Raw genomic sequence first — 15,604 nt, 5'->3', positions numbered from 1 at the left:
GAAGGAATACTGGTGAATGACAAATGTGTAATTTGCTAATTATAGATAGGATAACCATGTGACATGTACACGATTAAAATTCGGCTCTGTTACATCAAAAATGCTAATAAGCCTTAAATAAATAAATGGGATAAAAAAACACACGGCATTGGTAAATTTGCGTGTTGATATTCCTTCGCGTATTCAATGTCACAACGGAAACAATTGAGCTCAAATCGATTTCAGAATCGCATTTTTGCGAAACTCTGTAATTTTTATCTTTTCATCTTTTTTTGACGTAGAACTACGTCTTTCATTAAGGGTGCCAAATCAGAAAACAGGTCACGTTTTTATGAAATAAAGTCAACGTTGATAACTATTTTTGCCGCGAAAGGATTTTGGCGATTTGCATACTAAACGAATCGGAAATTCCGTAAGATTTGTTTAATATGCTATACATTAGAATTCCCTGGTTTGTAAATGGTTAAAAATCATGAAAACTTTTAGCGTTTTCATTTTCCCATACATTTGTTCTGTACATTTGTGTGCTTTCCGGAACAGAGCAGTCAGTAATGAGAAACTTATCGACGACCAACGAAGGAGAAATCGTAGGATTTCAAGTCTCTGTGAACAAAGAAAAAGTAGAAGAATGAAGGGGAATTTTTGCTTAGAGTATGAACAGTGGATCTCGCTGAGGCAAACTTCCATTCGGCATCGGACTGTTGAGCAATCCAGTTCACTTTGCTTTCGCTGCGCTTCGATCTAAGATTGGACCCCACCAGTGGTAATCCAACTTGGATATCGTCGTGTGGTTTTTTCAGTTCGTTTTTGGCGTTATTCGTATCGTGTGTTTTTCTTTCCGCGTCATAAATTGGACACTTCGCGTAGTGTTTGATGAGCAAGAAGAAGAGGAAGGCAGGCTCGAGCACTGCAAAAAAACGAACGCATTGCCAGGGGCAATAAAATTTCGAGTTAAGCGTCATCTAATGATGCACACGATGTTGGTGCAGTGAAAAGCGCTCGCACTGAACGAGCCTTCGCGAGTGTGACACCGCATCGAACAACAGCGAAGTAGGTGATTTCGGCGCGTCGGTCGAACATGTAAACGCCGTTACCCAGGCAGCAACCAAATCAAGCTCTTCCCGCTGGTGGTGAAGGCGGTCGCTCTTGACAAACTCATCAGCGAATTCGCATCGAAGGGTGTTACAGCAGGGTACAAGCTGTGTGGCAGAATTCAGTCTTTTTCCAAGCAGTTAACATTGTTTGTTTTCCGTTATCATAAGGGCTTCGTTGGTGCCTTTGAGGATGCATCAATGCATTAAACTGACGTTATGGCGAATCAGACGTTAAGATTGTGCGCCAAAGCGTTATAGAATGATATCCGAAGATATAAACAAGCGACTTATATAAAATAACAGCGTAGTTCTACGTCTAGAATGCGGTCGTATCTTGGACACAACCTCCTGTAATTTTTCTCGTTGTAACCAAGGCGCTTATATCAATGTATAACAGGTGAAGCAACATCATCACTTCAATAAGAAGGGGATTACGGTTTGTGGAGCGGGGGTTGTTTGTTTTGTTATTGCTAGGATACGCCATTTTTGCATTTTCACATGCGATTTTCACATGTAGTGGATATGAGAATGAAATTCTACAAAATCATTCTACTTATTCACATAAATTCGCGAAACCCGAACATAGTAGGCATCGTTCGAATAAGCGTCGTAGCAGCTTGTACAGAGCCGCCGGCAGCGTTCTGATGCTGTTTGTAAACAACACCGACAGCATTTCCAATATGGCTGAAAGTGCATTTCATATGATTGTTTCACCTGGTACATATAGAGGCGCCTTGGTTGTAACAATACCACTGTTGTGGTAAATATAAATAAACACAGAAGTCGCTTTTTACATGGTTTTTAAGCGAATTTCAGAATTAACGCGTTTTTTTAAGCAGATTTCAAAATGTACGTGGTTTTTATACGCGGCATGTATAAACAGCGTAAAAAGTGACTCCAATGTAAACAGGTTTAATATGCTAATTGATGTGATTTTTCACGAAATATGTTTGTATTGTATCACTGATTAGCAACTGTAATAATTCAATCAATCGTTAGAAAATGGGTTTTTACGCAGAATTTAGAATTTACGCGGTTTTCTTTTACACGGCACTTATCCCCCGCGTAAACTGCGCTACATACACACCGTCCCGTCACCGTGGAGTCAACGTGAAGGAATGAAATGTCAAATATTCTCCCATGGGAATCGCATGGTAGCATTCACATACACAATCACCGGCAACTTTGACGTCGGCAAAATAAGTCCAAGAGAATAGTAGACGGGACGGTGACGGCCCCCTAAAAAAGCGACTCCAGTGTATAAACAAAATCAAAAATCAATGAACAATTCTTCTAAAGCATGATTTATCTGTACACGCACACAAAACGACGAAGGAAACTCAAGCTAAAAGCAACATATACTTACCATATTTATTTCGGCTCGCTGATAACAATACACAGTAGAAACTAGAAATGGGCAAACCGTTCACGAACGGTACGAAAGAACTGGTTCAGAACGAACTGTTTGCGCACTCTCAGAAAAGATTGGTATATATGACGAATTTTTTGGTAAATAAAGGGTGTGTCACATCAAATTGCATCACGGAAAAAACGCTGTAGAAATTTAATTTTTAGGAATTATATATTCAGCTTTCGCTTATAATCAGATAAGAGTGTATAGATCACGTTGGCCATGCTTCACTGTCAATTTTTCGTAAATTTGGAAAAATGTCGTCGAACGAAAAAGAGCGTCGTGAATTAATCCTGTGCACTCATTTCGAGAATCCGGAATTGTCACATCGGGACATCGGTAAGATGCTAGGAATCGTCCAATTCACGGTCAGCAGAGTACTAAAACGATACTTCGAGAACCTAACCATCGACCGGAAGCTGAAGAACGGCAAAAATGGATGCTCCGTCAGTGAAAAAGATCACAAGCGCGTAGTTAAGCAGTTTTGACGTGATCCGAGAAGTTCGGTCCGGGATGTCGCCAATAAGCTGAATTTGTCAAGTTCATTCGTCCAGCGGACCAAGCAGCGGGAGGGCCTGCGTACATACAAGGTTCAGAAGGCTCCTAACCGCGACGAAAAAACATGGTGGGGAAGACGCGAGCCCGGAAGCTGTACACCGAAATGCTGATGAAGCCGCATTGCCTGGTAATGGACGACGAAACCTACGTCAAAGCGGACTTTCGTCAGCTGCCGGGCCTGTTGTTCTTCTCCGCAGAGGACAAATTCAGCGTTCCGGAGGAGATTCGCAAGCAGAAACTATCCAAGTTTGCCAAAAAGTACATGGTGTGGCAAGCGATCTGCTCTTGCGGAAAGCGGAGCGCCCCCTTCGTGATGACCGGCACGGTAAACGGGCAGGTTTACCTTAAAGAGTGCCTACAGAAGCGCTTACTACCACTATTGAAGCAGCACGAGGGCCCGACCATCTTCTGGCCGGATCTCGCTTCGTGCCACTATTCAAAGGACGTGTTGGAGTGGTACGAAGCCAACGGGGTCACCTTCGTGCCAAAGGAAATGAACCCGCCCAACGCGCCGGAGCTTCGCCCAATAGAGAAATATTGGGAGATTATGAAGCAGGCCCTCCGGAAGAACCCAAAAGTTGTCAAATCGGAGGCGGACTTTAAGAGAAAATGGATTTCTGTTCAAAAAAAACTACAACCTGACGTTGTACAGAACCTTATGGACGGGGTGAAGAGGAAGGTGCGAGCATAGAGCATCGACATCTCTCTTCCATTACAAAGCAATTGATGATACCATTCTGAACCTGATTTAGAACCAGTGACGGAATTCGTCCTCGTCGAACGCCATTGTTAGAATGAATCCCGCGAGGTAGTGCTCCAACAATCGATAATTCTTTTTAAATTCACTCCCCGTATTTTGTGGGCGTTTTCATATCGTCCGGCAGTTTATAGTTCGATCGTTCTCTGCATCGTCATATTCTGTGAGAGATGAGAAAATTTAACCTGCAATAATTTGATCAATAAGCTATTCTGAGGAATATGTTCCAAACAAAACCGAATTTACCTCAACCAGCTTCTTCGGGTTCATAGAGCGATGCCAACAGCGACATGGAGCGAACGGTTTTGGAGCACAACACCAGCCGTGTAGACCGATTGAAAGTTCTTAGTAAGATTCATCCTTCTCTTCGCGGTTGGCATGGTAAGGTTCTGAGTCAGGATCGCCGATTCCTTCAACATCGAGAGAAGCGAGAAGCACATCAACCCAATCAGCCATAATATCACTAGTTCAAAATGCTGCATATCGTTGGCTGCCAGCAAAATGTGCTCGTGACAAAATTAATGGACGTAGATTTCCTGTAAAAAATCTTCTATAATTTATGTTTAAAAATAATTCAAAATAATTTACCTTCATGCTGTTGCTATCCGCACGTTGAAATTTAAAATGATAATGCTTCATTTTCTTCGCGGTTGCCAGAATGACAATCGTCTAAGTTACGAACAACATGTAGTAAAATGTACCAATGTTGGTACTGATGTGTATTCCATCTGACATCCATTTTACATACGATATGAATGAAACGATACATGAAACGATTTTACATACGATATGAATGAAAAAACACAGCATCGTAGACTTTCGTTTATAATAAGAAGGGCGGACGACGAAATATGTACACACTGTAACAGAACAACGGAAACTCTGCAGCATAAATTCAGCGAATGTTGTCGAGTAGCAACTGCGTGGACACTGATGCAGCGTAAAACAAGAGAAATTCTCAACGGTTGGCGAACTTTATCCTTCTCGCAATTGTTAAGGCCTGCGCTAGGGAATATGCAGACAACACAGAGAATAAGCATTTTAAAATTGCTCGTCGTATATATAAAACACATACATAGAACCGAAGGAGCCATAAATTTATTAGCGCTTGAGAATGAATTGAATAATGAAATGTAAACATGTATATCTGTAAATAATATTTATCAATAAATTGACAATGGAAAAAAAATAGTAATATTAATCCGCATCATATGCGTATATTACGCGGATGCAGTTTGTGTGTCGTATAAGCGTATAATTTAAATCGATTTAATACTGTAGTAAATCGTGTTGCATGCTGAAGAAAATCATGAAACAGTAAATCATATTAGATCCTAATAAAGAACATATTACTTCATATTGAAATGTCAATGAAATGCTGATGCACTCGAAAATTTTAACCGCTGTTGAATAAAATTTCAGATAGCCGCGCGAGATAGCTGGTGGATGATAATCCAGACGACCGGAGTTCGAACCCACATCGGAGCAGTTTTCACCAAACATCAATCTGTGCCATTTTAAACATTCATATTCCACTCCCAACAAACAATTATTATTTCTACAAACATAAATACTCATATATAAAAATGGCGATTCGTGAGGCTATAATAAACATTTTACGAAAATATTTTGCGCCATTTGTTTTTTCTCTATATCTGTAATAAATCGTATATGAATATGGCAAAAGTTGTATTTGGTTCTTTGACAATTCATGAATATATTCATATTAGATCGCAATTCAATGTCAACATACCCAGTAAACATTAAATCGTATAATTTTGCACGTGCCAAGTCTTACAAGAAATCCGAATAAATCATAATCGCATATAATATTAATCAAAGTATGTATCGTGTATATTTGAAATCGCATTAAATGTAAAAACTCGATTTTAAATACCATTATCAAATTAAGTCGCAATTCGGTATAATAAACATCAATTTTATGATGCACATTGTCGTAAAATATATTTAAGCCGCATCATATGCGTATATTACGTTGATGCAGTTTGTGTGTCGTATAAGCGTATAATTTAAATCTATTCAGTACTGTAGTGAATCGTGTTGCATGCTGAATAAAATCATGAAACAGTGAATCATATTAGATCCTAATAAAGAACATATTACATCATATTGAAATGTCAATGAAATGCTGATGCACTCGAAAGTATTAACCGCTGTTGAATTAAATGTCAGATAGCCGCGCGAGATAGCTGGTGGATGATAATCCAGACGACCGGAGTTCGAACCCACATCGGAGCAGTTTTCACCAAACATCAATCTGTGCCATCTCAAACATTCATATTCCACTCCCAACACAAGTCAATCAAACAATTATTATTTCTACAAACATTTTTTGCGCCATTATTTTATATGAGTATTTAACTCATAAAAAAATGGCGATTCGTGAGGCTATAATAAACATTTCACGAAAATATTTTGCGCCATTTGTTTTTTTTCCTATGTCTGTAATAAATCGTATATGAGTATGGCAAAAGTCGCTATTATAGTCGGTCAAAGTTGCATATTCATCCAAACAAATTCGGTAAATATTTGCCATGTATGTATATGGCCTCCACTTTTGCATGCATATGCCAGTTAGGCGCATTATATGCCAACCAAATTTTAGGGCATATGATGTTATATATACGCTTGTTATGCGATTTAATGTTTGCTGGGTAATCGCTATTATAGCCGGTCAAAGTTGCATATTCATCCAAACAAATTCGGTAGGCATTTGCCATGTATGTATATGGCCTCCACTTTTGCATGAATATGCCAGTTAGGCGCATTATATGCCAACCAAATTTTAGGGCATATGATGTTATATATACGCTTGTTATGCGATTTAATGTTTGCTGGGTTATACCGAATTGCGACTTAATTTGATAATGGTATTTAAAATCAAGTTTTTACATTTTATGCGATTTCAAATATACACGATACATACTTTGATTGATATTATATGCGATTATGATTTATTCGGATTTCTTGTAAGACTTGGCACGTGCAAAATTATACGATTTAATGTTTGCTGGGTTGCATACTGATGACATTTTCAAACATCGAACGAATATATACACTCGATTAAAAAATTAGGGGAACAGAGTGCGAAGTCGGAAATTTTAAGTGATTTTTCAGATATTGTAACTTCGTGAAAGATCAATTTACATACATATTTTTATCTTGGTGTTTGTAGGTGTAGTGGGCAACAATATCGGTAAGAAATGAAACATCGATTTTTCTATGTTTTTTCAAAAATATTCTGGACTAACATAATGTTTTGCTTACCAACAATTCAACAGCAAATCCAATTAATCTTATCAAGCAGCTTCCATTTGGTTAAAAGAACGTTCCTATAGAAACTTCCCACACAGAGATATCCCAGTTTGAATCAAAAATTACCCCTTCGTTTTTGATGATAAATAATTCAATAAAAAACCATCGCACCGCAAATCGAAGGCAGTTTTGAAAATTCCAATAAATTCTGCACAAGGATAATTTGTTACTTCGACGAAAATAAAATTATTTAAATTTCTTGCATCGCTTTCAAAAAAGTGCTGCAAACAAGATTTTTCTAGTGCTTTACAAAATCTACTGTAATTCTGCAAATATTGCAGTAAGTTCTAATGTCTGTAGGCAAATTTTTAGTCTAGTGTGTTCCCTAAACATTTTTGAACGTTTCATATTGATACGTTCAGCCGTTTTTTCTAGTCGATTTTTCAAATTTTGGAGTAAACGAAAGAAGCATCGCAAATCGTATCAGAAGTAAAAAATCCTACACGACTCTCGAAACGAACGATGTAGCTGATGCGCATCCCATCGATATGGGTTGATTTTTCAGGAAGTTACAGCATGTCAAAAATTAATTAAAATCTACGACTTCGCACTCTGTTCCTCCATTTTTTTTTATCGAGTGTATTGTATATAAAATTTACAAATAGTAGCTAAATACAGTGAGTTACATCTAATTCGACATCTAGCTATAGCTCAACCTTTTTATTGATGAACACAAAGTACGCGGGGTGAACGGAAAGTGTGAAAGTTCATGAAAATGCATAACAGATTCTTATGAATTTTTGATTATGACGTGAACAAGGGTGGACATTTTCGAACCCCATCGTCGAGGGCAAGACGTGTCTATGGTACTAGGTGAGGCCGTTTCGTCACTAAGTTGGTTAGAGGAGCGGTATATGAAAACAGTACTGAAGAAAACAGAAGGGGAATTATTTGCTTGAGGCGTCAAAGAGACAGACTGATCAGAAGCGAGCAACGGCACTAGCGTATTGTGTTTTGTTTACAAACAAAACACAGTAGACTTCCAAGATGGCTGAAGAGTGCTTTTAGTAAGTTGGCCCACCTTAGGATATACTTCTAAGCGCCTTGGTCGAGCGTATGCCTTTTAGTAAGTCATTCTCAACGAAAAGGCCCAGTAATGATTACTGTCGATTCAGACGTCACATTTAACGGCAAAATTAAAAAAAAAATGATTGTGAATTTTAGCGCAACTTTAGCGAATAATATAGAATAAAGATTTCATGTTTTTGTTGTTTCTGTAATTACCAAACATTGTTTCGTCTGCCGTTAATTACAAGTTCAAGGTTAACTATTTTTCTCTGCTGTTCACTTGAAATGCCTAGCGAAATAATAACATTGCAACTGGGACAATGCGGCAATCAGAGTATGTTTTACTTTACATGTTTTTTTTTCTGTATAGTATAGAATATTCTAATCCGTTTCGTAATCCTCTGTGTGCCTTAGTTGGCTTCGAATTTTGGAAACGTCTATGTCTGGAGCACGGAATTTCACCTTCCGGTGTGTTGCAGGATTTCGCAACAGATGGCATAGACCGGAAAGATGTGTTCTTCTATCAAGCAGATGACGACCATTACATTCCTCGGGCGGTTCTGTTGGATCTCGAGCCGCGCGTAATCCACACAATTATGTCATCACCCTATGCTAAGGTAAAGAACGGTTTGGAGTGTTATTTGTAGTCCCTTATTCACGCAAACATGCATATTGCAGTTGTATAATCCCGAAAATGTTTACCTCTCGAAGGATGGTGGAGGTGCCGGAAATAATTGGGCATCAGGATTCAGTCAAGGGGAGAAGTTACACGAAGAAGTTTTTGATATCATTGATCGAGAAGCTGACGGAAGCGATAGTTTAGAAGGGTTTGTTTTATGCCATTCAATTGCTGGAGGAACGGGATCTGGAATGGGATCATACATTATGGAACGATTATCGGATCACTTCCCGAAGAAACTAGTGCAAACATACAGCGTGTTCCCAAATCAAGATGAGATCAGTGATGTTGTAGTGCAACCTTACAACAGCCTTTTGACACTGAAGAGGCTCACGAGTTGTGCGGATTGTGTTGTTGTTTTAGACAACACAGCGTTGAACAGAATTGCCACTGATAGGTTGCATCTAGAGAATCCCAGTTTTACTCAGATAAACACACTGGTCTCTACGATAATGTCTGTAAGCACTACCACCCTTCGATATCCTTCCTACATGAACAACAATTTGATCGAGCTAATAGCTCCGTTGATTCCAACCTCGCAGCTACATTTTCTGATGACCGGTTATACCCCACTCAGTACCGACACGGACACTGTGAGTGTACAGAAAACCACCGTTCTTGACGTTATGCGACGCTTGCTACAACCAAAGAACATGATGGTGTCCACTGGACCTGATAAGGCGAATCACCACCGATATATTTCTATTCTCAACATAATTCAGGGCGAAGTAAATCCGACTCAGGTGCACAAATCGATTCAGCGCATCCGCGAGCGAAAGCTTGCCCAGTTTATCAACTGGGGTCCAGCCAGTATTCAGGTCGCATTGTCACGTAGTAGTCCTTACGTCCAGAGTGCTCATCGTGTGTCCGGGCTAATGCTTGCGAATCACACCAGTATCTGTTCACTGTTCGAACGAGCCCTGAACCAGTACGATAAACTATGCAAAAGAGGGGCTTTCCTCGATCAGTTTAAGCGCGAGGACAAATTCAAGGATGATTTGAGTGAGTTCGACGAGAGTCGTGACGTAGTGGATGCACTCGTGCAGGAATACGAAGCTGCCACCCAGGCGAACTATCTAAGCTGGCATGCCAAAAAAACGACCGGAGAGTGAAGTGAAAACATATGCGAATTGAGAATACGTTAGCGTCCTTGTTCCTTCCGTTACTGCTTCCGAGTGTTATAATACTCAGTGTTTTGTTTTGTTAGTGTTTCTAACATGTTCAATATCTTTTGTTGCTTCTCTGGCTTAACCAGGTACGCCGGCTTACCTGTTACAACGTTAGATATAGCGCATCCACAGATTAGATTAGATCTGAAATACGAAAAGGCGCTTGTGTGTAAGGAAATCTATCGAAATCAATTTAATTCGTTAAAGGACAGGTTTTCCACTGTGAAATGGCAAAGGAATCGGTATATGATTTCTACAACAACTCAATGAGTTTGGATCTGTTAAATGATGCACATGCATGCTTTGAATAAAAAAATAATATCAATGTGTTTAGTTTTTACTACACCTATCTTACCGTTTTCGAGAACTGCCTTTGCTTCCTTTACATCCCGGGGAAAAGAATATCTACGCTTGTCCATGTTGCCCAGGGAGGGGGTATAGGGGTATATGCACGTTAGAGTGCCAAAGGATGTATGGGATAAAAGTGACCTTCGAATTTTCAAACGTGACATTCTAAAAAAAATTTCCATTAAAAAAAACCTATGCAAAGTATCAGCTCAATCGGACTCCATTTACTAGTGTTGCACAGTCGTCAAAGTTTGAGTTTTTTTGAAAACCGAAAAATCACCCAAGGAGGAGTACATGAAATGGGGGTTTTCCAAAAAATGCTTTATGCCAAATGTTTTCGAATTGCATTAAACGTCGAGATTTACTGTTATCTCGAAAACATTTTTTTCGTCAAAAAATGACTTCTATAAATATGCTTGCAGTGGTGTCGTCGGATGACCGTGAAAGCACTAAGATATTGGGCCTGATTACAAACGTCACTTCACGGTGAACCAGCCAAAAGTGTTGAAAGTCACTATAATAGAGGAACAAAATGGTTTTCAATTGGGGATCAACACTAGAGTAGGAGCCTTCCCTTTAGTTGCTACTGTTCCTATCTCACACCTCCACGAAGATCACATGATGACATTTTTAGATCGGGCGTGGGGTGACATTGCGTAAATCGTTTCGAGATAATTCAAACTCGAATCGAATTGATTTTAGTATTATGTATCTTTTTCGAGTTAATATTTTCAGTGTACTAGATTTCGAGCAAAATTCGTCTCGAAGATAAATGTCAAATGTTTGGATTTGTAAACAAAGCAAACTTTACGGCTATTGCAAATATCAATGCCGAAAAACAAATTTAGTTTGATATTATGTTAGAATTGTGATTAGAAAGAAAAGGTCGCGAAATGTTTTTTGACGACAGCGATAGGGAAGAAGAGAGCACGCTTATTCCACAGAGGCGGGAGTTGAGGGATAAAAGTGACTCTCTTTCGCTAAGTGAAAATGAGTGAGTTTGTCTTATATACGTTTCCGATATAAATAATAATAATTATTCTTTTGTTTCAAGGTTTCGGTAGCATATCAGACTTAGTCGAGAAGCATTTGGAAATATTTTGGATACAACCGTGTTCCAAACAACTTTCAGATGCACTGCTGCCCCTGCAGGTTTGAAATTAGCGACCGTTTTGAATCATATGGTTTCTGGTCGTACCAAATTAATGTAATGAAGGAGAAAACTTTTTACTTGGTATAGCTCAACCAACAGTTTCATCTGTGTTCAATGAAATGATGCCCCTTCTGGAATGAAGCTTATGCGAAAAATTGATCGAATTGGATACAACATCGTTTAATGAAACAAAACAACATTTCCTCGACAAATTCAAGATACCCAGTGTTTTGATGGTACTTATATACATATTATAAGCCCTACTGAAAATGAACGAATGTACTGCAAATGTGATGATTATTGTGTTTTTTCCATAGTATTTCTTTCCATAGTCTATATAAATAAAAAAGGAAGGCAAAATCTGTTGGTATGCGGAAAACCCGAAGAAGGGATGGTCCGATTTTAGCCTCCTGTATTTTTTTGTATTTGTCTCTTCCCGTATGAAAAATTTCTCTATTGAAAGAAAAATTTTAACGCTTTCGCGTGAGTTCTGTTACAATACTAAAAAATTTATTCAAAAGTTTCACAATATATACATGGTTCCTTAAACTAAGATTGACGAGGAACATCTCCTCTCTCTCTCTTGAAAACCGATAACATATCGGTTTCGTTTAGATCATCTACCTTCCTTGTCCCTTCTTCTAGCGTATGGTAACGTGCAGTCTGAGACGGCTGCACTACCCTAAGAAAATACCTTAAGTTTATAGCACCTCGTCGGTGCGCCTATCTTATTCTTGGATTTCCCCTTTCCATCCTTCGCTCTAAATAACATCCTTTTATTTTATTACACCCTGCTGGTGTATCTGGCTGAGCGCAGCTAGGGATGGAAAAGGGTAATAAAAATGCATCCTAAATGATGCATGCATTAAATTGTTTACCGGACGCTATTTAAATATTCGTCCATTCTGAATTTATGACCGGCAATAATTTCGAACTACAAGCGTTTTCTAGCCTAACAAAACACTTGAGCTCTTACATCTTTTAATTGCCTTACATTGGTCCTTTCTAAACGTTTCTATACCTCGCTTGGAGGTCTTTTCTAAATATAATCTCAAATAGTGCTTATCTTATGGATCTCTAACTCGATTCGCGATAAGCCTCAGCTGTCCGTAACATTCCGGACTCCGTAAATCTACTACATAGATTTACCAAATTCTTCAGTATTATCATTCTTTTCTACATTTTAATTTAAATTTTTGATAGTCGTTCTACATGTTCTAAATCATATACATTTGCTTGAACATATTTCCATCTGTAGCTGTATCGCTTTATTCTGTGTTTTATTGTGTGATTTGATTTCACTCACATTATTATCTTTTCCTTACACTTACACTTACAAGTTTATACTAGAAAACATAACTTATTATTTGTTTTATTAATAATAGTATTTTTTGTTTCATTTTTATTCTGCATACAGTTATGCAAACTAATCGTAAACATTCGTAAATTTCGAATAATTGCTCTCACTAGTAATTTGATATAACCGTTAATTATATAAACTAACTTCAAGTTTCTTTTTGGAAAATTATTCATTGAGGTTCAGTGTTATATAATATTTTCCATTAAAGGAAATGCAAATTACATTTTTCTTTTCTCTTATAAGATTTTCTTTCATCAAACACAACGTTCCATTTTAATGCTAAGTTATCTCGTTGCCAAGAAAGGAATCTTGAATCCAACATCCCTTTGCTAGTTGTCTTGTTACATTGCTGATATTGTTTTTCTCAAAACATCCTTTTGAAATAATTAGTCAATGTGCTAATCTTTTGGTAGTACAATTACCGTTCCTTCAGCAAGTATTAACATTAAAGTTTGTCTCTGAATACTAAATCCAATTTTAAAGCCTCAGTTCTCATGTAACTGTTCCGACTAATCATATAATACGACTGATCGTAGCTCACATAAACTTTTTCAAGTCGTTTTCTTTATGCATGCAACTCATGCTCTCATAGTGTGATATACTTTGAAATACATTTAAAAATTTCATTCAATTTTTTTTCCTGTTACTTGTATTCAAATAACTCATAATGTCATCTACATTGTATAGTTAACCATCTCCAATCTTTCCCTCAGTTAAGACTGGAAGCTATGCTTTTAATATTCATTTGAATAATGCATTGATCATATTCTCAGCAACTCACATGCTGAGCTTCGCAAACCACTTGTTTAAAAAATCTTTCTTCAGCATCTCACATGCTGTATTTCATCAACCGACTTACTGGTGATGTTGTTACTCTCAGCAATCCACTTGCTGAGTTTTAAGCAATTCACTTGCTTAAAAAAGAAACTTTTGGTTTTGACCCCTTCAGCAAATCACTTGCTGAAGGTTAAGCAATCCTCTTGCTAACAAATCAGTCTTCCAAATTCTTCATAGCTGTATTTTTAATTTTTTCTACCATCAACTAATTTACAGTTGATATCGCTCCTTTCAGCAATTCACTTACTGAGCTTTGAGCCAATCATTCGTATAGAAACTGGCTTCAGCATATCACTTGCTGCGCCATAATTTTTTCTTTAGTGGTCAATGTATATTTTTCAGCAGAATACTTGCTATACTTTTAACCCATCAGAGTAATGTTTTGAGCATTCCAAATGCTTGACGCTTGACCAGACAGTCTCTTCTTTTTTGCTCTAATTGATATTTTGGACCTTACAAGTTATCATTTTATTGGGTCCATTTTATAACGAAACAATTGTATCTTAAATTGTATTAAAGTCTTTCAGCAGCTCACTTGCTGAACTTCAAGCAAATCATTTGCCTAAAAATATTTTCTAATTAATTCAGTTAACAGTTTTGTTAAATTTCCATTTTAAGATTTTCGTCTTTATATTTTATCTAGCTTAAGATTTTCTATACTTTATATAGATATAAAGAATATCAACATATTACAAACGTTGAAAAACAAACTTTCCAACCTCTATATTAGAGAGTTTATAGTTTTGATCTACGGTAATAATTTCCCTATCTGGGCCATAATTTTGCAAATTGCGGAAACATATAATGAAAGAATCCGAACTCATATCTTGCGCTAACTCAAGATGTATTGCTCTCGTTGTCATACAGGTAAATAGACGCCCCTAATACTTAGGAAACAGTCTTCTAAAGATTTGAAAGTTATTCAGAGCCATAATTTTTCAATTATAAGTAGTCCTATTTTATACGAATCTATGGCTTTTAACTATAACGATCGCATTATTTTATATGTGTTGCCCTATGACTAAATATTGTCAACATGTCACAAATTTTGCAAAATAGAATATTCATCATATTTCGTTAATGATGGTACAATAGTGTAACTCGCGGTTACAGAGTGGAAGTCGTTTTTGATACGACGTCGAGGATACTGGTAATCTGGGGTACAGTATTTATCGAGATTTCCAATACTATAATTATCGACTGAATATGATTTTCTATTGTGGGAATTATTTCTCCTTGGAAGAAATGAAGATTCATTTATAAACAATTCCTTTGGTGTTATTTCTGGCGCTACCTTCCTCGGAGGCTCAATAACACAAATCTCTATATTTGTTGAGTTTTCAAATTGTATGTTAGCATCTTGTGATGAATCATCCATCTTGATGATAACACTTTTGGGTTTACATTGGCTCCCAATTTTTGGGATGAACTTTGCACTTCTAAGGAATTTTTTAAAACCTTTACGCCAGGCTTTCGTCTTCAAATAAAACTTTGCTAATATTTTTGTTCTATTTCTGAGGACTACTTCCTCTACTGCTACAGGTGGTTCTATTTCTTCAAACCGTTTTTCAGTTGGGTATTTTATTTTCTGTTCAACAATCACTGTTGCAACAGAATTCTTAATTAATCCAGTAGCTGGCCTTTCCCATTCTGGATCTTGAAGGTTGATAGATAGTTTTTCTATCTTAAAATTTTTAGCGTTTCCATTAGTGGAATCCGCTATTTCTTTATTTGCAGATATCTCATCCGCCCTGACTTCATGCATCACGCATGGTTTTTTCTTTTCCGCCATAATTCCTCTATCTGTGGAGGTTTTCGTATTTTCTTCTATCACAGCCCATACATCTGTGATGATACCCGTTTTGCCTATTGCGGGCAAACTATTCTCATAATC

At 37.6% G+C, this 15,604-nt stretch overlaps 1 protein-coding gene across 1 annotated transcript; it reads left to right on the top strand.

The window, feature by feature from the left end:
- Positions 1 to 8,260: 8,260 nt before the first annotated feature.
- Positions 8,261 to 10,337, top strand: LOC129776482 (tubulin gamma-1 chain). The gene is made up of 3 exons (XM_055782151.1): positions 8,261 to 8,498; positions 8,579 to 8,781; positions 8,843 to 10,337. The coding sequence occupies exons 1-3, from the start codon at positions 8,450 to 8,452 to the stop codon at positions 9,953 to 9,955; spliced, it is 1,365 nt and encodes a 454-aa protein (XP_055638126.1). The 5' UTR covers positions 8,261 to 8,449; the 3' UTR covers positions 9,956 to 10,337.
- The last annotated feature ends 5,267 nt before the right edge of the window (positions 10,338 to 15,604 follow it).

Source organism: Toxorhynchites rutilus, chromosome 3 (assembly GCF_029784135.1).
Source record: "Toxorhynchites rutilus septentrionalis strain SRP chromosome 3, ASM2978413v1, whole genome shotgun sequence".
Lineage (NCBI taxonomy): Eukaryota > Metazoa > Arthropoda > Insecta > Diptera > Culicidae > Toxorhynchites > Toxorhynchites rutilus.
This window is presented reverse-complemented; position numbering and strand designations above follow the sequence as displayed.